Source organism: Anneissia japonica, unplaced genomic scaffold (genome assembly GCF_011630105.1).
Source record: "Anneissia japonica isolate Jap-2015-1 unplaced genomic scaffold, ASM1163010v1 scaffold172582_len1462937_cov174, whole genome shotgun sequence".
Lineage (NCBI taxonomy): Eukaryota > Metazoa > Echinodermata > Crinoidea > Comatulida > Comatulidae > Anneissia > Anneissia japonica.
In genome coordinates, this window is record NW_022725666.1 from 66,867 (window position 1) to 89,522 (window position 22,656).

At 33.3% G+C, this 22,656-nt stretch overlaps 1 protein-coding gene across 1 annotated transcript in view; it reads left to right on the top strand.

Moving 5' to 3' along the window:
• The first annotated feature begins 404 nt into the window (after positions 1-404).
• LOC117112796 (sodium- and chloride-dependent glycine transporter 1-like) overlaps positions 405-22,656 on the top strand; it is a 26,935-nt gene continuing 4,683 nt past the window's right edge. Inside the window, exons 1-11 of the mRNA XM_033255967.1 lie at positions 405-422; positions 525-567; positions 4,422-4,707; positions 7,826-7,958; positions 8,621-8,755; positions 9,154-9,257; positions 10,017-10,141; positions 10,360-10,472; positions 20,742-20,882; positions 21,663-21,762; positions 22,222-22,322. Coding sequence (XP_033111858.1) covers positions 405-422; positions 525-567; positions 4,422-4,707; positions 7,826-7,958; positions 8,621-8,755; positions 9,154-9,257; positions 10,017-10,141; positions 10,360-10,472; positions 20,742-20,882; positions 21,663-21,762; positions 22,222-22,322 — 1,299 coding nt within the window. The remainder of the gene's footprint in view (positions 423-524; positions 568-4,421; positions 4,708-7,825; positions 7,959-8,620; positions 8,756-9,153; positions 9,258-10,016; positions 10,142-10,359; positions 10,473-20,741; positions 20,883-21,662; positions 21,763-22,221; positions 22,323-22,656) is intronic.

Consider the following 22,656-nt stretch of genomic DNA (forward strand, 5'->3'; position numbering starts at 1 on the left):
GCATTAATTATATAATAGTATTATTAGTGTGGAGTTGAATAGCTTGGTGGTTAAGATGCTCGTCTTCCAATTCCAGGGTCTTTGTTCTCACAACTGTACTCCATAAGCCTTGTTATGAGATTTAGTTTAGTAGAGCATCATGTGTTTATGTTTGTCATGTGATGGGATTGACCACCTAATCTAATAGGACAGTCTAATAGGAGAGTGAAAGTTGCTATTGGTTATCGTTGGCCATGTGACTAAAGGAATAAAAAATAATATAAAATGTATGTAAGAAGGCCAGCCTTCATGCATTTACTGTTTAGAATATTTTTAAATACTTATGCACTTCAGTCATTCTTGTCTGCAGTATTTTAACTTCAAAACAATCTAAATGGTCTTATTCATTGCATGTACTGTGTAAAATGTCAACTAGTCCTACAGTATATATCAAACATCTGCTATTTATTTAGGGTGTATTGCCTAAATTCGAAACATAAAAATGTAAATTGCAGATGATAAACAAATTGAAGAATTAACAAAAGCCATTAAAATCATCTGCCTGGAAAATAAGCCCCTTATTTAAAGGTAGTTTTTAATTATAGCATTAAGATATTCTAGTTTTACCTTCTATTAAATGCTTAAGAAGCCTACCTTCCAATAAATAATAATAATAATAATAATATTAATAATGAAAAAGATTTGATATTCATTTTTATATTTGGAATCATATCCATTTGAAGAAATCCTCAATGTGAAAATTCGGAGCAGAAAACGTAAAATTCTAAAAGAATTAAGCCAGAAAATGTGAGCGTCTATTAACTGTGGGAAATGAACATAATCAACATGCTGTTCTCTCTGTCTAAATATTAATAGAGTGATTAACATGCAGCGTGGTCAGCTTGTACAAATTTAGAATGTTTTGTTGATCGCCCACGAATCATATGTTAAGCCTTATTTGACAAATTTATTTGACATGTCTAAATATGGTCATGATGACGTCACATCAGCATGCAAAATCCTCATCAATGGAAAAACGGATATGACTGATCACGTAACCATTTATGATTGGTTGTCTTGTATAAACGAATCACTCTTAAGAACGTTAGAAAGCATGATCACAAAATATGTTACCGTAATTAACAGATGTAATGCTTGAAAATGGTCGAATAGGCGTATGTACTATGCATAATAGGTAATAAAAATGGATTGCACTTTTTGAAATTTTTTTTTGTAGGAAATTTCAAACACAATCACATTCAATTTTCTTATTACCGTATATTCTCGTTGTGTATAATAAGACGATGCTTAAAATAGCAATTTATGATCAAAATTGGGGGGGGGGGGTTGTCTTGTATGCCGAACACATACACATTTTTAATTTTTAAGTCGTTTTTGTCCTATGTGTGGATCGTCCGTAACTTGCAATGTTACTACTAAAATGAAGCTACTAACTGTTGGTTATGAATGAACAAAATTTTAAATCAATTTGAAATGCGGAGAAATGAAATATTGATGAACTTAAAAGCCCATAAGATAGTATTATTTTGGAAGATTAGCCATGTGACTCGTTTAGGTCAGGTAGATGCTGTATTAAGACCATAAAGAGCAGCAAATAATAGGAATTTTGACAGTAGTTGTCTTATACACTCGACATACAAAAAATCGTCCAAAAATCTTCTTAAACTCAGGGATGTCTTTAATACATGGATTGACTGCACAAGAATATTTGGTACCGAAAAACAAATACTTTCTGCAAATGTTCTAAACTTCTACTTGATACTTTCCACTTCAAAACATCAACCCCAGCTGTGTCCCATTTTTTGTTAGTAATTCTTGTTTCTAAAATATCATTGTCCTGAGGATTTATAATCATATGCAAGATTGCTCTTCATTATCAGCCCGAGGGGTCTATTTCAATAGTAAATTACGATGATTTCCTGCAATGCCCATGTTTTGATCTGTCCGAAATTAGGCTTATTGTGTTTGACCTCTCTATATTGTCCACTCTAACTCAATTTATTGTAATGCCAATTGTATTTAATTTAATTTGAGATTATGATACAGTCTTAATAAAAGGAAATCCTGTAAAGGTCGTCTAACATCAATCAAAACCCATATTATCAAGTTACTCTACTTTTGTACGATTCTGGAAAATATCCAAAGGTTAAAAAAAAAAAAAATGTCAAACTTTATTAACCGATATCATGCCAGAATGGAATGATAATCACTGCTTTAGATTTTACGTTTACACCCTGTAAAAATTTCTTTTAAGAACTGCTGGCCTTGTACAGACTAAAACTGTTATATGCCCAAATATAGTCATGTTGTGCCTATATATAGTCATGACGTGATGTCATCATACCATATTTAGGCATGTCAAGTAAAATTTAAGTCTGGACAGGACCTTAGTAATTTGTTTCTAGACAGCCAATACTGTTTCATTTGGTCCTTATTTTCCAACATCGTCCTCAAAACTTTACAATAATTGATTATTATTGTGCATTATTATTTTAATCTTTATAGATAGGATAATCGGGTGCGTTTATCTTTTCAACGGTATGTCGGACAAAACAGTCTTTTAAAAAATACGGACAGAGAATTCATTTATGAGAAAAAAACTTTTACACTTTGTAAGCATGTTTTCGTGATAATGATTTTCCTGAGAAATAGCCAAATTTTTCTGATTAATATGAAGATTTGAATATAGCAATAACATGTGATGGGGATCAGGAACTTGGTTAATTGCCAAGGCTTGCCTGGTGGTATGATGCCTATGGATTTGGCTTTAATCATTGAATTTTCCTGTCTCGGCTCCTTATCCACAGTTTAATTTCTATGTAATGTAATTATTATTAAAGCACTGTACAGTTGGGAGCACGGTTTGCCGACGCCTTAATGGGTGAGACTTTGGATGGTATTTTCCCTGTTTTTGGAAAATTCTCATGACCATACTCGCTGGTGTTGTACGATAAGACACTTTACGCAAATAACTTTGTCCTCCGGAACAAATCTTTTAAATACTGTAGATCAGTATGCAAATGCAATCATAATAAGAGTATAAGGCTGCTGGTTATATTTACACCAGATGTACTGTACACAAATTCTTAATTCTGATTGGATGCTGTTGTTATAATCTAATCCATGCATACAGTAATATCCAATCACAGTTAATAATTTTATTAAAGACCGGTGTAACTATACGAGCCATTGCCATAAAAACACCAATCATTTTATTTATTTAATATTTATTTACAACCATTTTATTGACTAGGATTTAACAATATGAGAGTTGGCATGAAAAAATGGGAGAAAGAAGGAGAAATAAGTACACACACATTTTCAGAGACTAAAGTAAAAAGGTGTAAAAGAGTCAATGGTAAAATTTAAAATTGGAATTTGACCAAAAGGAATTAAAAAAAAAAAAAAAAATCCTGGTAGTGCAGAACTGTTTTTTTCTTTTGATGTTTTAAACATACCTTGATCTCATAAGCTTTTAACATGCACTATAATAGCGTTTTATGTGACAGACGTATGCAATTTGACCATATTGTGTTTGGGCCTAAATGAGAAAAGGTTTTTTTGTGCTGGTAAAGGAATTTATAGTTCCCGATTATTAAAATATGGACAAGAAGTAATGGATTTTATTTTGAGGTGGTACAGTATGAGAAATTTGTTACCGTGTATATACCATAATAGAATAATTTTAATTCACTGTGAAAGGTTTTGACTCGGAACAAAAGGATTATTTGAATTAAATGATTATTTACAGCTTGTCTTGCATACAGTACTGTACATACCTGAACTTTCGGAGCTGAATGCTAACTCAATGAATTATACAATATTCAGATTTAGCCACTCATGATATTATTTTGCCAGATTCATTCTGTTGGTAACAATAGGCATGTTTCATTAAATTCAAAATGTCTTTAAATTTAATCAACTACAATGTAATTAATGTAGCATGTTCATCCAGGGTTATTTTATCAAGGGAAGCCAGGTACTTCGAACCCTTGTTGCTTTATGCGCATTTTTGGTGCATCCATGGTTTTGAAAAGATGGGTAATGAATGGAAGTACTGGATCACGTCCGCTAATTTTACGCAAGGCGCAAAACTAGAGACAAAGCATAATCATACCTACAGTATATAACTATTTATTTCTAATAATTTGCTATAATATTTTTTAGTTTTAATGAAAGGAAGGGTACTCAGGCACTGCGAAACTAAACACCCCTCCCCTTTCCCCCCTTCTGCAATGTTTCTATATTGGTCGTTTTGATTGAACACAATCAAAGGAATTTGGAAGCAAGCACTCTTCTTACTTGCCAATTTGAAGGGTCTTTGTCCACCATTTGTTTTAACTTTTTTTTTTTATTGCTACTATGTGATCATTGACACACTGGTTAAAAAAAATGTATGCGCTTTTTTTTTCAATTTGTAGGTGTTGGTTATGGCATAACGTTGATTTGTGCTCTCTGTTCGCTCTACTACATCCTCATTATCACCTGGACCATCTATTACATGTATGCGTCGTTAGCGAAAACTCTGCCGTGGATCGGATGTGACAACGAGTGGAATACAGAATTCTGCACAACAAATTTTGTTACCCCTGAACCTATTGTATCCGTTCTAAATACTACCAACAGCACATATCAGCCCTTAATGTCTTCAGAGGCTTCCTTAACCACGGCGGCACCGAGAGTCAGGGCCAGTGAGGAATATTTTTCGTAAGTTATAAGATACGTTTGTGTTCACATTACATTCCTGTATCTGTATCTTGATGTTCTATGACTTATGGTTGCATTATAACCACTGTGTTACTACAGCGGCGTAGCTAGGTTAAAATGGGCCCCAGTGCAAGATTAATCCTAACCTAATTAAGAAAATTGGTGGCATGTGAAATTTAACAATTGCAGTGATGGATCCAGGAATTCGAAATTGGGGGGGGGGGGAAGGATGCGGCCAGGAGGGACTTTTCATGTGGAGGTTGTACACTATCTCAGCCTCACTAGTGTTTGGGGCTGAGATAAAACATATATGCCAATTATGGAACCTCTAGTTGTCCGGAAATGGGACTCAGGAACTTCAATTTGAATATATAATTTTTTTTTCCACATTTTTGTTTATAAGTTTGAAAAGTGTAGGGGCTGGCTGGGCCACAGTTTTGAATCCACTGCTGGGTTTAAATCAACGAAGTACAGAAGTCAATAGTTACTCCTCTAAAAACCTAGATGTTATTGAGTTGCCCGCTGGCTGTTTTTTCTTCAAATATATTAAGTTGAATATTATTTTAGGTATTTTTAGGCCTATCAATGGGCCCATAATAGCCCTAGGCCCAAGTGCTTTGCACTGGCAGCACTGCCCATCCCTACGCCACTGTGTGGCTATATGATTCTGACCCTTAAACCGGGCACTCAATGGGTTGTACGACCAATGATTCTAACTGCGCTTAATGTGAGGCTGGACAACGCAACACAGTCTGCTGATCGTCAGTGGCAGGCTAAAAAATAGGATCCTTTACACGCATGTCATCATCGCACTGCGTTCTTCCTAGAATCACATCAGCCGCAGTGAGTACGCAGCTTTATACTGTATATGATAATTATTATGCGCATGTTTTATTAAACACATGTTTGAATTGTTTAAGAATTTGTTTTTTGGATTTATATAGCGTTCTTATTCCTTTCTGAAAGAACTCGTCAAGCTAAGCAAGATTTTTTTTTTTTTTTACATCCTGGTTATTGGATACAGAATTATACACAATGTGCAACCTCCTCTGGTTCCCATGGGGTGTTCTCTATCATGCATTTAATTCAGCACTACCTATTTCCTTCTGAATCATTCACCACCTACCCAAGTACCCATTTATACTAATGGATGTGGAGAGAAAAATACAGATAGTGTCTTGCCCAAGGGCATAAGCAGTGTGACCAGCATCTGTCTTGAACTCACAACCTTTCAGTTGAAATCCAAAGCGTTGATCGCTACGCTACACAGCTTCCATAAACCTTGATTCATATTATACCAATCAACTTTAGAGATTTGTCACGCTTGAGTAATTTGCACTGAGGCTAGCCTATTTCACCCTTACCTGTAGCGCTCATATTACTGTAGGGAGCTTTCGATTGCCCGACCCTTTAGAATCTAGAACGTAAAGACTTCACTAATATTTCATCTGCGCATGTAAGAACGTTATGTTCTCCTCGTCGTGAGGATTCTAGGATACACTTTGGCCAAATCCACGTTGTACAGAGAATGTAGGACGGTCATGCATAAATGAATCTGTTTTAGAGTTGCATCATCGCGCAAATCGAAACCTCCCTATCGACTTTAAATCACGCTACTACTCAGAACTGCAAGCGGCTTTTAAAGATCTAGATAAATAACTCAGATAAGTTATTATTCGCGAGTCTCGCGCATGAGCATCTACTTTTGAAGTCTCAAACCTATGTTGTATAATCTCAATTAAATATAATTGTATTAAAAGATACAGTATAATATATTGGCCAATTATACCCTAAAATTCATTTATAAAAAAGTGAATTTGTCGTTAAAATATGAATACAGGCCATATAAATTATTTTAACGAAGCTATACCGACTGACTACTAATAAGATTAAGAGGCGGTTCCACTGCTACAATAAAAATAAAATGTAACATAGAGGGTGCTCTATTTTGTAATTTTTACATAGAGGGTGCAATATATACATTTTTTCGTGTCTCATGCATTAGAATTTGGCAGGTTTATTATTGCCCCAACACAGACAATACATTTGAAGGTTATTTGAATTTGTACTGTAGGGCTACTGATTTTTTTTTTTGCTATTTGTTATGTTGAGTCAATCGCAAGGACAAAATAAAGCTTAGTTAATTCCTTTTAGCATAAAGGCAGAAAGATAAGCAATTGAATACAATAGACTTTTCTAAAGGGGATCTAATCAATCTATCTATTCTGAATGTGCTAATTCGGTAGGCATGCGTAAATCCAGCCTATCGGATATTGCATGTTGAAACGATATCAAACTTGAATGCATATTTGGTAAATATATTTAAAAAAACTTCAAATCTCTGTTGGCTTTTATAATATTTAAAAAAATATTCTCCATCCCTGAAGGAGAAGAAAAAATATCAGAATGATATATGATGTTGCAGAGACTACTTTAATGACTTGAGTAATTAATTTGATAGGTCAAGGTTCATAATTGTGTGGTAACCATTTCAAATTCAGATTCAGATTTCTTTAATAAATTTAACTGGCAGTAAAATACTTATTGCGAGATGTTTACAATATATACAGATAAAATTGTTATCTTAAAATACAGAAGAGAAAAAATTGTACAACACACAGCACCACAATGCTTCCCATTAGGGTGAGAGAGACCGGATAACTATGCACTCTAGGATTAGGCCTAGGCTATTAATAATGATAATCATAATCTTGGCCAGCCAACCCTAATTTCCTGTCCTTTGGGCAACACAGCAATATTTTGGTCACAGCCTATATGTACTGAGATTTATTGAATTGAAGCAGTTATCTGCCAATCCCTCGCTGTGTATTTTGCTTGTGTCCTTAAGCAAGGCACTGTATCAGCATTGCTTCTCTAAGCCTCTGGTGGGTTGCCTGCTTGTTCACTGATTACAGCCACAACACTCAATCATGTAGACCCAATGATGAGAAATACTTAAATACATCTGCAAAGAAAGGTGCTACATAATAAACAAACTAATAAATAAATATATAAAATATGAAAAAAAAAACATCTTGATATTATTACATTATTACTGATAAGTTTGAATATTTTTGCTATTTTTTTTTTACAATATAAATATATTTTTTTTGTACAGGCATGCAGTCTTGGGAATTAGTGATGGTCTTCACGAGATTGGGGGTGTTCGTTGGCAGCTCCTTGTGTGCTTGGTAATCGCTTGGGTAGTCGTCTACCTGTGCCTGATCCGCGGTATTCATTCATCTGGAAAGGTGGGTAGAAAAAAAACAATAATGCCATAATACATTGCCACAAGGGTGGCACGAGCAGGGGAGCTGAAGGGAAGGAGGAGGCACCTCCCCTTTTTCCCCCCTCCCTGTCAAGGAGAAGAACACACATTTCACAAAAACGTTCATCTTTTTTAAACAAATTATGTGAATTAATTTCTGTTTCCAAAATCTTCCATTGAAATTTTGTACAGTCGGCGTGTCTGGATCTGCAAGAACAGAAACCCAAGTTACTGTTTTACAGATATACATGACCAACAGACACATATACGCACACCCATGTCAGCTCTCAGTAACCCTTCTAGTGGGCATTTTTATCATTATTCACTGCAAATTTTATGGCCATGCCTTCTTGTTTTAATGTTGTTCTTTGATAATAGGCAGATATTGCAACCTTACGAAAAATGAATATGAATATGTCATCTTTATTATCACATTATTTGTGGCTAGAGCAGTCTTAACAGCTACCTACACAAGCTGAATATGATTGTCGTAGCTCATAAGGCTTGAATCACTTACATTATGACAATTAATCTACTGTATGGCATGGATCGACTAAAAATAATAACATAACCGTATTCGTTATCATTAATTTGAAAGTTAATTGAATGTGTACTGTACTGATTTTTTTTCCCTCATTTGTTAAGGTCGTCTACTTCACGGCAACGTTTCCATTTGTACTGCTTTTCATTCTGTTCATCCGTGGAGTTACACTTCCCGGTGCCATGGACGGGATTATTTATTTCATCAAACCCAATTTCTCAAAGCTTCTCAGTTTAAAGGTAAGCATGAACAATAATAAATTAGTTAAAAAAATTATCAAATGCGCCAAGTGAAAAATGAACACTAAAAAGCTTTAGAAAATCAGAAAATTTTTGAGATTCTTCTTAAATAGAATTGTCTAACATAATTTCTAGAGAAGGTCGGCTTGAAGAGAAAATGAACGTTGACCACAGTGTTTACGTTTACTTTTAAGACAAAGAATATAGGACCAGTCACAAAAATATTGGGACCTCAAAATTAATGATTGGTGATTGATTAATTGATTTAATAGTTGAATAGTGATTAATTGGTTAATATACTTGATTTGGTTGGGAACCACTGTTTTATTGATTGTCAATTGACTGACTGATTGGTAGTTGATTGGTAATGATTGATAAGCTATGTTTCGTCGTTTTAGGTATGGCGTGCTGCTGCCAATCAGGTGTTCTATTCTTTCGCTGCAGCATGGGGAGGAATGTTGACGTTGGCTAGCTACAACAGGTTTGACAAAGATGTTCTAAGGTATGTTTTTAATTGGCAAGCTTCACCTTTCAACTTAATTGAAGATTTGATAACTGTAGAAGAGTTTTCGATCTAATAATAATAAAACAGCATTTATAATGCGCCATCTATCTAGCGAACTACAGTATTCCGAGGCTCAGTGACTCTTGAAGAAAGAAAAAAGATTTACTAATTTTTATGTTTTTATATTGAATAGTTAAAAATCCATACACAGAGGCAAAATTTTGAAATTACCAAGTGAAAAATATTGAATAATAAATTTGCAGTTATAAATAAAAATATTTACTAACAAAATATTTAATTGCAATTATATACTTACTTTTCCATTTATCTTTATTTTATTCATTCTATCTATTCTATACTTGTTTCTTGCTTTTATTACTATACCTTGTACTCCTTTTCTTTTTAGTTCTATTCCGTTTTAGCCTTGCATTTAATTTCTATATACTTTCTTTCTATTCTTTCTTATTCCTTTTCAATCTTTCGTTTTCTTTCTTATTACTTTCCAATCTATCGTTTCTTTTCTTAATACTTTTTCAATCTATTCGCTTTCTTTCTTGTTCCTTATCTAGCCTGAAAGCATCCAAGACCAAAGAATTATTAATAAAAATTAAAATATATTTTCTTCCTATTTATCCCATTTCAAATTTAAGTTTTAGCTAGCTCCTGGAACCTGCAATAATGCAAATATTTTATTTTATTTTAAGATTTGGAGATTTTTATATAATAACTGATGGTATATTTGATGCATTTTTTCAGGAGTGGAATTGGAATTGTTGTTAGTGGATGTTGTACTAGCCTTTTTTCTGGCTTCGTCATTTTCTCTATTCTTGGTTTCATGGCCCAGGACGCCGGTGTACCAGTCGATCAGGTGGTGAACTCAGGTTGGTTTTTATATCGTTCCGAGAATTTGCCATCAGAATAATTATTTCTTCACGTAGAGATATAAAATCTGTTTTAAGTATTTACTTCTAAATAGTCATAATTATAAATCACGATAACACATCAAGTAGGGCAGAACATCACTCCTAAGATACTTTCCTGATACAAACGCACATCCGGAAACTTACATATAATTATGTTTTTTTTTTTCATATTTTAGGACCTGGCCTAGCTTTTATTGTCTACCCAGAAGCGGTTGCCCAAATGCCTTGCCCTCAACTCTGGGCCTTCTTATTTTTCTTTATGCTGTTTATTGTGGGTCTTGATAGTGAGGTAAGAGAAAATAATATTATTTATACACATCTGCATGTGAAAACTGTCAACACAAAATGACCTTCCACATCAAAATGAGCCTTGTTGTACTAGAGGCCGAAAATGTGTTGACACCATCATGTGTTGCTCAGTGGTACCATCTAGATGTGAAGATATAGCCTCACAAATTGTTAATAGAAACAATATTTTGGGGACGGGGGGGGTGGGCGGAATGTTTTATAACATGGAAGATATTTAGATGTTTTAATTTTATATTTTGACCTAATTATTCCAATACAGTAAGTAGTAATACATAATTAAAGTAGATGTTGAGCTGATATGGAATGGTGAAATGCATTTTCAGCATTTCGGTTCAAATCTCTCTTGGCTATTATCTTACCCTGGCATAATAATGTATGCAGAACAACTCATTTTGGTGTCAAGGGTCATATATATCCATGTTAAGCAGGCTGTTCATCTGAAGAGCTTGCTTTACTAGAAAATAAAAATGTTGGGAGTAGAAAAAAAGAGAGATAAATACTGACAATCAAGGATTGATCCCAAAAACCTCTAACAGTCCTAGACGGACAGACTTCTTGAGTTCACTCCTAGTGAATCAATATTTATCTTTTTGGATTCTTCTCCACTGCAGAATAAATATTTAAATGCTTCTTTTAAACATATGAGTTTATTATTATATAAATGTAAATATATTCAAAAAAATATATAATTCAGTAGAATCTGTTACCAGTTTGGTGTTCATCAGTATACACAAAGATATCTTGTTTGAAGTGTTTAGAAATTGCCATGTATAAGCTTGGGTTTAAAATAAAAAAAAAAGGTTAGTAAATGTTGTATGGTGTATGAACAAAAGGCCAAGATGAATGGAATTGCCAAAAAGCGTTGTATCAATGGTGTAAATATTAAGTGGGTGAAGATGATTAAAATCTAGTAGTAAGAGTGTGGTATCTGTGAGAAGGTGGAAATAGTTTGATTTGAATTTGGCCATTGATGAGAAGTTTCATTAAAGAATATCATACAGAACATGTAAAACTACAAGACAGGGTCAACAACATGCATACATTTTCAGAACTAAGATCTTGATACACCCCAAAAGATTGCATTTCTAGGGGTCTAAGGAAGAGCCATGAACCATTAAAATCCATAGCTTAAGAATTTCCTGAATAATAGATCCCAGCTGTATTGGTTTTGTGCCAAGCTCAAGTTAAACAATATATATTGGTTGTTTCCTTTGAAACTCTCTGAGCCATTTAAAGTGGTGCTGATATGCTTTGAAGATAAGTCAAAAGTTATTTTGGTTTACACATGCCAAGTGGTTTCAATCCTTCGCTGTGCATTTTGCTCGTGTCCTTGAGCAAGGCGCTTTTTTATACATTGATTCAGTATACCCAGCTGTATCAGTGGTTCCAGCAAATTGCTATGAGTAACCAACAGTGGACCAGCATCCCACCCAGGAGGAGTATGACACTCTCGTTCACGCTACTTGAAACTGGTGATAATCTCCAGCCCTATGGGGCCCCTAGTGGCTTGGCAAGGATTTACTTACATGCCAAGTATCAAGATTACAGTTCTTAGGGTTTTTAAATACTATAGTGCCAGAAAAAAAAGCAGTCTTAATCTTGTGGTAGGTAATTGATCCTTTCAGGATGGCTGCAACTTTTGTATAAGCAGTTACAAATCTGAGTGATGATAAAAGCTTGCATTTATAAATCTAGTTCCACTGGTGGTATGTAATATAAAATTGAATTAATCCTTAAGATGGCAGCAGGTATTCTGAAATCACAAATGAGGTCAATTGATCTTTCAGTATAGCATTGCATCTTTTAGAAAGCAGTTTTATTCTTTCTGAAGGTGGGTGCTCATCTAGGGTGACAGATGTCTGTTCATTTTGCAGGATGGCAACACCTCTTTTTGAAAGCAGTTAATGTTACTGTACCAAATTATATTCTAGTTAATCTTTTAGAATAATGGCACATCTTTTTGTAAACAGAATTTGGTGTCACCTGATGGCAAGATGTCTTTTGCATAATAGTCAGAAACTGATGCTAGCTTAATAATATTTAGGGTGGTTTGCATTTTGCAAAGAGTAGTCTTATTTTAGCATTTCTTTCAGGAAGGCACCCTCTAATTTCGTAACATGCTAAGGTGGCAGTTGATTTTTTTTTAAATGGCAACCTTTGAACTTTCAGGATTTAATGTCAGTTCACAATCGGGTGGTTAATCCTTAGGAGTCGTCCATAATTATCTATATTTTCACAAGTGTACAAACTGTACTATTCTTTCGGTACCCCCATCCTCCCATCTGAAAATGTACAAAATATGTTGATTTTGCAAAACCATTCTCCATTTTTTTGTGAAGTCAACTAAAGCAATGTACTTGGTTGCTTAAAAATGGATATTATATCCATGGTTACATACCATTATTTTACATATTACATGTTATTTTGAATCAAGTGTATAAATTTGTCTACCCCTCCCCCCTAGCGCACTGTTTTTAAAAATATTGATAATGTTGAATGACCCCTTAGCATTTAGGAACGTTAAAAAGTAGTTGATTATTTAAATTAACATTAAATGCAGCTTTTCTTGAAAATATTAAATTGTACAGGTGGTATTTAGGTTTTCTACAGAGCTCATCTCAAATGATGTTCAGTTCTAGGCAATTAGATGGTTCAGAAAGTATGATCACCATCTGCCAGATGTCATATTCTACCTAACTCTTTATCACTAACTTGGAGAAACTGTTATAATAATAATATGGTTCATTAAATCTAATACAATTTTACTCACTTGCAGCTAAACCAGGCACATAAAATTTTCTTTGTCGGGGAAAAATCTAATCCGTAACACAATAAAAGCTCCTCTCATCCCCTGTCTTATGGTTCACTAACAAGAAAGATTCTCAAACAACAAATGCACAGAACACATAATTTTAGTTTACAAGTGGAAGATTGCAATAGTGTAGTGTTTTGAGTGTTTTGATATGTTCACCTAAGTTCTTGAAGTAGGTTTGTGTTTGGTTGCTGATGAAGTCAAGGTGTGACCGAAAGAGTACTTGAATGGGAAGGTAATGAAGAAATTGTGACCTCCCACCACAAACTGAGTCCAAACATGAAAAAGGAGAAAATAGCTAACATAGTTTTCATCATAGTAATCCATCCCAATGGTCTAGATATGTATCCAGGTGTGGTATCAACACAAATTAGAAATTTAAAAAAAAAAAAATTTGGGCTGTTTCCTGTTAAGAAAAAAGTTTCGAAAAAAATAAATTTTTCTTTCCATTTTTATATACCTCACAAATAAAAAGCATTTATCAATCCGATTAGTGAACTCTTTAAATTGCAACGTTGTATATTTTTCAACCATGCAATGGGATCTCTAATGAGATCCGAAGACAGCCCTCCAATACTTTTTTTGCCTCACATTTGCATGATTTTATTCGATCCTCAATATAAATTGTATTTCTATTTTCTCCTCCTGCCTAGATGGTTTTGACAGAACCATTTTACTAAAATAAGTAAAAAAAAATTCAAAATTTTTTGTTTTGCTATATAAATGGCCATCTTTCGAAAAAATGGCATCCTAATCAAGATACAAAAAATGTCTGGCCTTTAAAAATGGCATGTTCTGATATGTTGGTGACAAGTGACAAATGTCATTTTTGTTTAACAAGGTACAGCAATTGGATTCCTTTAGTGCTGAGAGGTCACAAATGTGTAAATGGAAAATGGCAAACTGAAAAACAAAATTTTAAGAAAGAAATAAAATACTATAATTGGTAAAATCAGTGTAAATAAAGTTACCATTCTACAAACAATGATTGATGTCACCATAAACGTATATTTTAAATAATTTCTCACTTTAAAATGTGCTTTTTTATGCATTATTTTGTAGTCATGGTTTTCTATTTTTGATAAATATTTTTTTTAATTAATGAGAATCAGAAATGAAACTAAATTTAAATAATTTAGAAAAAATGGATTTGAAAAAAAATTATCCTATGAACTAGAGCATGTATTTTGAAAATCTTTGTTAATGACGTGCTTTGTATGCATGAATAAATTTATACTAAGTTTAATATATATCTTTAAAATAGTTTAATACTATTTTGATATATTTTGATATATTTTATTTACGGTTGATAGTCCCAGCATATAGTCACATAGATTCAGTATTTTAAAGAATTTTAAATCATTTTTCAACAATTGAATAAGAAATGGCGAATATATTTTGGCGCCTTGATCACTACTGCAGTGGATTTGTGCACTTTATAAAATTTGTAATATTATTATTATATTACATCTGGTTTCAATAATAATGAATTAGAGTTAATTAAATAAATTAAAATATACTTTCGGAAATTCAATCTTTGAACTTCTTCTTTTGTTCATTTAATAGCTTCCAATTGAAGATTAGAATGAAAAAAATGTCTTCACAAAATGCATAAATTATTGTTTGAGAGTCTTTGGCTAGTAGTATTTTTCTAGTAAAATATCTTTTAACACGTTTACTGCCAAGCCTTTTTTCATAGTTTCATCCCATACGCCAAGGCATTTAAAGGGCGCCACCTTAATAAAAATCATTACGATCAACTGTAATGAAACACGAACAAACGGTATTTATTTTTAGATCATTACTTCCGAGTCCTTCCCTGAACTTCGTATTTTTGGCAGCTAACGTGTTAACAAGAACTGATTTTTTTTTTTTTCAATCTAAGGTCAAATTGGAGGCTAATAACTTAATTTATTCTTGTTAACAATGAAGCATTTCAATATTTTTATTGAATTTTTGAATGTTTTCGAAATTTTAAGGATCAGTATTATTATACACAAGTACGTTTCATTGGCAGATATTTCAATCATAATACATTTCGAAGCAAATACGTAACGTATGCAGGAATACTGGATCATGTAAATAGATACAACCGGCAACTCCAAATTTGTAATGGTCATGTGATGTTTGCTTGTTGTAACACTGCAGTTAATTTGAGAGGAGCAATACAGGCAGATTCAAGGGGGTGGACCCACCGCTCCCACCCCTCCCTAAATTTTTTAAAATAAATTTATATTTAAAAAAATGAGAAAAATAATTATGATTACATTTAAATTATATATAAATATAAATTACCTCATCCCATCCGTTGTCCTATGTAGTGTACGGCCCTCCATCTGTCGAATTTGTCCTCTTCCCCCCTCCCCCTCCTCCTTTTTGGAATCCCTAGATTGAGCATATGGTATGGTTTTAATGCAATATCATATGTACAGTAATCTTTTGTGAGATTGAGGTTGCCTAAGGAATCCCACTCGCATTACATAGATCAAATTTTCTTGCAGTGCCTAATTTGGTCACAATAAAATATAGGCCTAGTCCTAAACTCATTAAAAAAAAACCTGTGTATTTGGGATAGCCTAACTTTAGGAACAAAGCATTCTAACATTGAATTTTTGAATGTTTTGAAATTTTAAGGATCAGTATTATTATTCAAGTACGTTTCATTGGCAGAAATTTCAATCATAATACATTACGAAGCAAATACGTAACGTATGCAGGAATACTGGATCATGTAAATAGATACAACCGGCAACTCCAAATTTGTAATGGTCATGTGATGTTTGCTTGTTGTAACACTGCAGTTAATTTGAGAGGATAGGACAGAGCAATACAGGGGGTGGGCCCACCCCTCCCTAAATCTTTAAAAATAAATTTATATTGTAAAAAAAATGAGAAAAATAATTATGATTACATTTAAATTATATATAAATATAAATTACCTCATCCCATCCGTTGTCCTATGTAGTGTACGGCCCTCCATCTGTCGAATTTGTCCTCTTCCCCCCTCCCCCTCCTCCTTTTTGGAATCCCTAGATTGAGCATATGGTATGGTTTTAATGCAATATCATATGTACAGTAATCTTTTGTGAGATTGAGGTTGCCTAAGGAATCCCACTCGCATTACATAGATCAAATTTTCTTGCAGTGCCTAATTTGGTCACAATAAAATATAGGCCTAGTCCTAAACTCATTAAAAAAAAACCTGTGTATTTGGGATAGCCTAACTTTAGGAACAAAGCATTCTAACAGTGTTCCCCAAATTTTTCCAATCAACATTGTTATGCCTTATACTGAAGATACACTCAGAAGGAGCCATGTATTATCCTATATTCTTCAAGTGTCACTCACTGTATCTACAGTAATCGACAAACTAAAGGTCACATGATTTTGGTAGCCAATTGTGTCTATTGCTGGGACTTTTTCACACTGAATAAAATATAATGTATATTAAGGCTACAATATGACATCTCAAATTGCATGCTCTAGTTTGGGTTTTTTTTTCCTTTTTATTCGGACTAAATTTGTTATACAGTAACCTGATGGTATATTTTTGTTTTTTTAACATTTTTTTGTAGTTAAGAAATATTTATCACTAATCTAGGCATATTGTGGATTCTTTCTTTAACTTTGTTTTCTTCTGCAAGTCTCCGGATGGATCTGACCAGGCGAGGTGTCCACTCATCCATCGCTAACACCGCCGACAGGTGATGGTTTCAAAATATGAACAGTAAATTTAGTGTAAAATTTTGTAAATTTAGTTTTAGATTAAGATAAAAAGCGTGGTTGTTTTCAAGAAAATGACAAAAATCTGATTTTAAAAAGTGTTCCTTGCTTATAAATTTATTCAGATTTGATTGATAAACGTACATATGTTTCTGGTCATGTGATCAAAAATTAATTACTATAGTTTCTAGGGTATAAGCCCACCTCCTTTACATCCAATTTTAAATACCGATCTTTTTCCCTGGCAAAAGCCCAGGGTATAATTTGTAAGAGTATCTTAACTCACTTTTACTGCAAATACTCCTGAAAAAAATATCAGATGATGACTACTTTGCAGTAGTCATGCAGTGTGGATAAATTTTATGATCAAGGATTTTGGCTTGTACATACCAAAACTATGGTAATACTATCATGACTTTTTGTCGAAATTAATTTAGGCTTATCAATTAAATAATTTTGAATTATTTGATTGAAGTCTGCCTCAAGCTAAGAAGTGGTTCTCTCAAGAGCCCTGCACATTTTTTTTGTAGCTCACACTTTTAAGTAATCGTACAGTTACTTAATTGGAAGTTTAAAAAGATTATTCCATATCACTTAGTACAACTTTTAGCTCACAATTAAATAATTGTACATGTTATTTGAATAAAAGTGAGAACTTTAACAAGAGGTTGGTGGCAACCCCTCTTCAGGTGGTTTAATTGCAGTCGCCAAAAATGATAATGAAATAAATAATGATAATTATTAATAATGAACTTTTGAAATAATGGAATTTTTTTTGGGATTGCTACAGACTATGCGCTTCATAAATTTTGTTGACTTCATCGTGCGAGATTATTCATTAGTGACAGATTATTTCCGATTGTACTTGCAACTTGAGAGAATTGCTTTTTTGACCCCTTGTGAATTTCAATAGGGAGCTCCAATATCCACGGTACTTATTAGGGAGCTTTGAATTGGGACAACAACATGAATCTAGAACATAAGTGAATGTGCCCCCTTCTGCGCATTTTGGCAAAAATTTCATCCTAAAATTCAGATGAAGAACTCAAATTCCTAGCATGCTCTGATGACTAAATATCATATTATTTAATGTTCTAGTTACAACCGTCGTTGTCCAATCAAACGCTCTCTACTGTCCGTCTCCTGAACCTAATAATTCGCCATGTTTAGACTTTAGTGTCATGTGACCAGAAATATTGTATAATTCACCTCCTGTTTCATACTTATAAAATCATTAATATTTTTGTCTTTGTATTAAACAGGTTTTTTACATTTATTTTTATATATTTTTTGAGTAGTTTTAACAAGGCTGTTTTCAAGTTGAAAATAGAAAGAAATAATACATCATTAAACTTACGGATACAGAAATCAAAAGTACAATAAAAAGTGAAAAATATACACATCAAATAGCATAAAGTACAATACAAACTGAAAACACTTCATTATTTGTTAATCAAAGTATATAATTAATTTATGATTAGAGTTTTGTTTTACCTCTTCTGATAATTAACATGCAATTAATATGAACAAATACAGAATTTTAAACTATAACATGGAAGTGAATTTTCTTTAACCACCTCAACATCTATTGTAGTAATCACTGCTATGATCCATGTGTTTAACAACTCATGGAAAAATATATTTCATTGGAAACAATCCATAAAAACATATTTTGGAACATAAATTTAATTTACATCAAACTATTTCATCTTTATCTAATACAGCATGTCCACAATAACATTTGGTTTTGCTTTGCTTATATAAATCACTAATTATTACCATCTTTATGGGAGGAGGGACAGGGGTGTTGCTGAGGAAGTGTCTATTTGCACTGTAAGAAGAGGTTAAAAGTTAGCTTAATCAATGAAAAACGGGAGTGGGTGTGTTGTACAACAGATGTTCACAACAGATTGATAGAGAGCAGTGTTGAAGTGACAGTGCAAACAGGGCAGCCCAGATCCAGTGCAAACAGGGGCAGACCAGGTCCCCTGTCAGCCATGAATTTTTAGCCCACAATTTTTTTTCTTTTTTATTACTTATTTAGGCAAAATTAATTTTTAAAACTTTGTATATCTGTTTTGGCATCCACATAAGCGCCCACAAGATTTGTAATTTAAATTTGATAACTGAGTATTCTAAATTAGTTCTCAAATTATATAAAATTACCATAAAAAACATAATTCTATAGACCCTGTTGCCAATATATAATCATAATCATACTGTAAAGTAGTTCAATACAATTTAGTTTAAATTGTTACAGTTATTTCATGCATGAAAGACATTTCTATAATTTATATCACACTTTAAATCCACAAATCACTATAATTCCATCTATATCATTTCTACAATTATATATAATCACATACTTGATTCAGTTGAATCTATGACCTTGCTGTTTTTTTGCTGTTTTTTTTTCACTTTGCTTTCAACATGGCTCTTACTAATTGTATGCAATTCAACAGGATTTTCAATTCATGCTGCATTTTATAATTTAATCTCTTATTGAGATTGCATGAAAAGCCTGCCCTTATTTTTATGCTTACATTGTTCTTGACAAAGATACCAGAATGTAAACTATTAATGCCTTAGGAAATCAAAGCAGAATATAAAATATTTTCTGTATAATCTCTCAATTGTGTAGCTAACAATTGGATCAGTGGTTATCCTCTGAAGAAAAATAATTATACCTTTTCATTACAAGATAAAATAAATCATTTGGCCTTGACCTTAATAAAAAAAAAGTGCAATAAAACATCAGTTGAACCTACGCTTTTTAAAAGTGTGGGTGTTGTCATCTTCACAAAAACATCTCCCACTCATTCATTCCCCCTCCCCCCGTCTTATAATGCCCAGATCTATAGGGGGCCTTGTATGATTTTCTTACTCTTTGTGTGTGTGCAAAGATTACTGAGAGCCTAGATGTTGAATAAACAGATAATACTTTAATATTAAATTCAAATGCTTTGGAAATGCAGGTTTTGGGGATTTAAATGCTTGCCTTATAATCCCAGGATCCTGGGTTCAAATCCTGTGATGACATACTGGCCAAATTGACCAACGCACTCCTAGTATATATCTAAACTAGAAGCAATATTACAAGTACATATTAAAATGATAATCATCTGTAATTATAAGCTGTTATAGATAATTTATGTATGCAGTGATATTTTATATATAAAAACCGATTCTTACTGTATGCTGAATTTTTAAGTTAAGCAAGAAGAGGTATTAAAACTATGAGTTTGCATTGTCTATTAAACATGACAAAATTATTTAGTATTCTCGTGTCAGTTTACATATTAATCATCATAAACTTCAAGACATATTTATTGATCTGCATTGACCATCTACTATAAAGTATCATTTTTTTCATTTATTTGTTTTGTAAAACATTTTACAACCTTTCTTTGGAGTCAAAAATTAGAATAGAAATCAATTATAATTTTGAGAGGCCCATAGTTGAAAAGGTTGAGGAAGGCAATTGACAGTTAAAAAAAAAAAAAAAAAAGCCCACATGTGAATACCACAGACATAATAAAGCAATATACATGTACAACATATTCCATTCCATGTTTATGTACACATCAAAGATATGTTTTTGTTTTTGTCTACACGTCTATAAATCCCATCATCATCATCATCATAAGATTATGCCACAGTATTATTCGTTGTCTTGGAAACCTATACTAACATGTATCACTTTTGGTTTGTTAGTTTGTGATGTTCGAGACAGTCATTACAGCGGTCATGGATGAACTGGAAAGTCACTATTCTGGAATAATGAAGCACAAAAATAAAATCACACTCATAACATGCGTGGTTTCGTTCCTCCTGGGCATTCCATTTGTTACTGAGGTAATTTTTTTTTCTTTTCGTAATTTCAAGTAATACAGTATGTATTAAACTCCTATTTGGCTTGTATATTTGTTGATACTTTTTTTGAGAACAGACACCACGGACAATGGTTAGTATTAAAATTTTGAACCAACTAGGATGCGAATAGAGCCAGTTTCTTCTGTTGTATATGCAGATGGTCATGTGTTGGTCAGTGGTCATGTATTTTTATAGCGCTTTCCATGGTAAAAACCATTTGAAGGCGCTTTTAAGCTGCAAGAAACGAAAAATCTAATTTATGAACAGTCGCGAGCGTGAAGGGGATGGAGGAAGGTGCTCTTTTACTAGGGCACTTGCTCTTTTGTAGGAAATTAGATCCACTTATGTACTGGGTGCAACACCATTACTCAAATACGAATAGGTAATCCTGACTTCTTCATAGGTAATCCTCTTCATTTTTAGCCACAGCCAGTGGCGTTATTGTGACTCTTGGAATGTGGAGGATGAGGGCATGAAGGTGAAATGGGGCCTCTAACTGGCAATCAAGGTGGTACGAAATGTTTCCGGAGTCGGGGGGGGGGGGTGGTGACTGGAAGCGGCAGCTTTTTCTGGTTGGGGGGTGTGGCCCCACGCACCCCCTTTATTTGCTAAACACAAGTGGTAAATAGTGATCGCAATACGCTGAATGTTTTGCAATTATGTAAGAAATTATAATCCAGTTCAGCTTTGACTAAATAATCTTCTAATATCTGATAGATTATACAACTAATTAATCATATTTTTTTTGTTTTATGAACACAGGGTGGCGTGTACCTGATGACACTATTTGACTGGTACTCTGCGGGTGTTTCTCCTATGGTTCTTGGCGTTTTCGAGTGCTACATTATTTGCTGGCATTATGGTCAGTTTCGCAATCATGAATGTCATATTTTAACTATTGATGTAATTTTTAAATGCATATTCATCCTATAAAAGGTGTCTATTCTGTTGGAGATGGTAATATAAAAATTTGAATGCTTTATCATATTGACAGCCAAGGTATTTATATTTGGATCATTTTCATAGTTCCATCACATATACCAGGGCATAAAGGGCGCCACCATCATCCCATCAACTCTATTTTTATATCATTACTTCCGGGTTCTTCCCTGAACCTATAGGGCAAGAGTTAGCGTTATGGCGACCATGGCAAAGCTTGTTAAATCAAGTTGATGTATTCGTAGTATAAGCCGACCTCCTGTATCGGCCTGACCCCTGTTCTACATCCGATGTTTAGCACCAACATATGCATGTATGTTTCATTATCTAGAATGCTATTATAACATGTATTCTGTAACTTGTTACAACTGTTCATTTACAGGTCTGGACCGTTTTGAAAGGGATGTTGCTTCTATGATTGGATACCGACCGTGGATACCTCTGCAAATCTGCTGGAAATTCATCACTCCATTTATAACCTTGGTAAAATAATGCACAGTTTTTATGTAATGTATTTATTTGAGTAAGTGCCTTGGGGTGTTTATTGTTGAGAAGGATTTTTGAGTGGGCGTTTATTTGAGGGAAGCATTTATTTATTTATTTATTTTTTTGGTGAATTGCACAACAAGCAGCCAGGCAGCTGAAAACGTTGAGCTTACAAACATCAAAAAGATGAAACAAACAAGTTAAGCAAGAAATTAAAAAAACCATCAGCAAAAATATATAAATGTAAATAATAATAATAATAATAATAGTAATAATAATAATAATAATAATAATAATAATAATAACAATAACAATAATAATAATAACAACA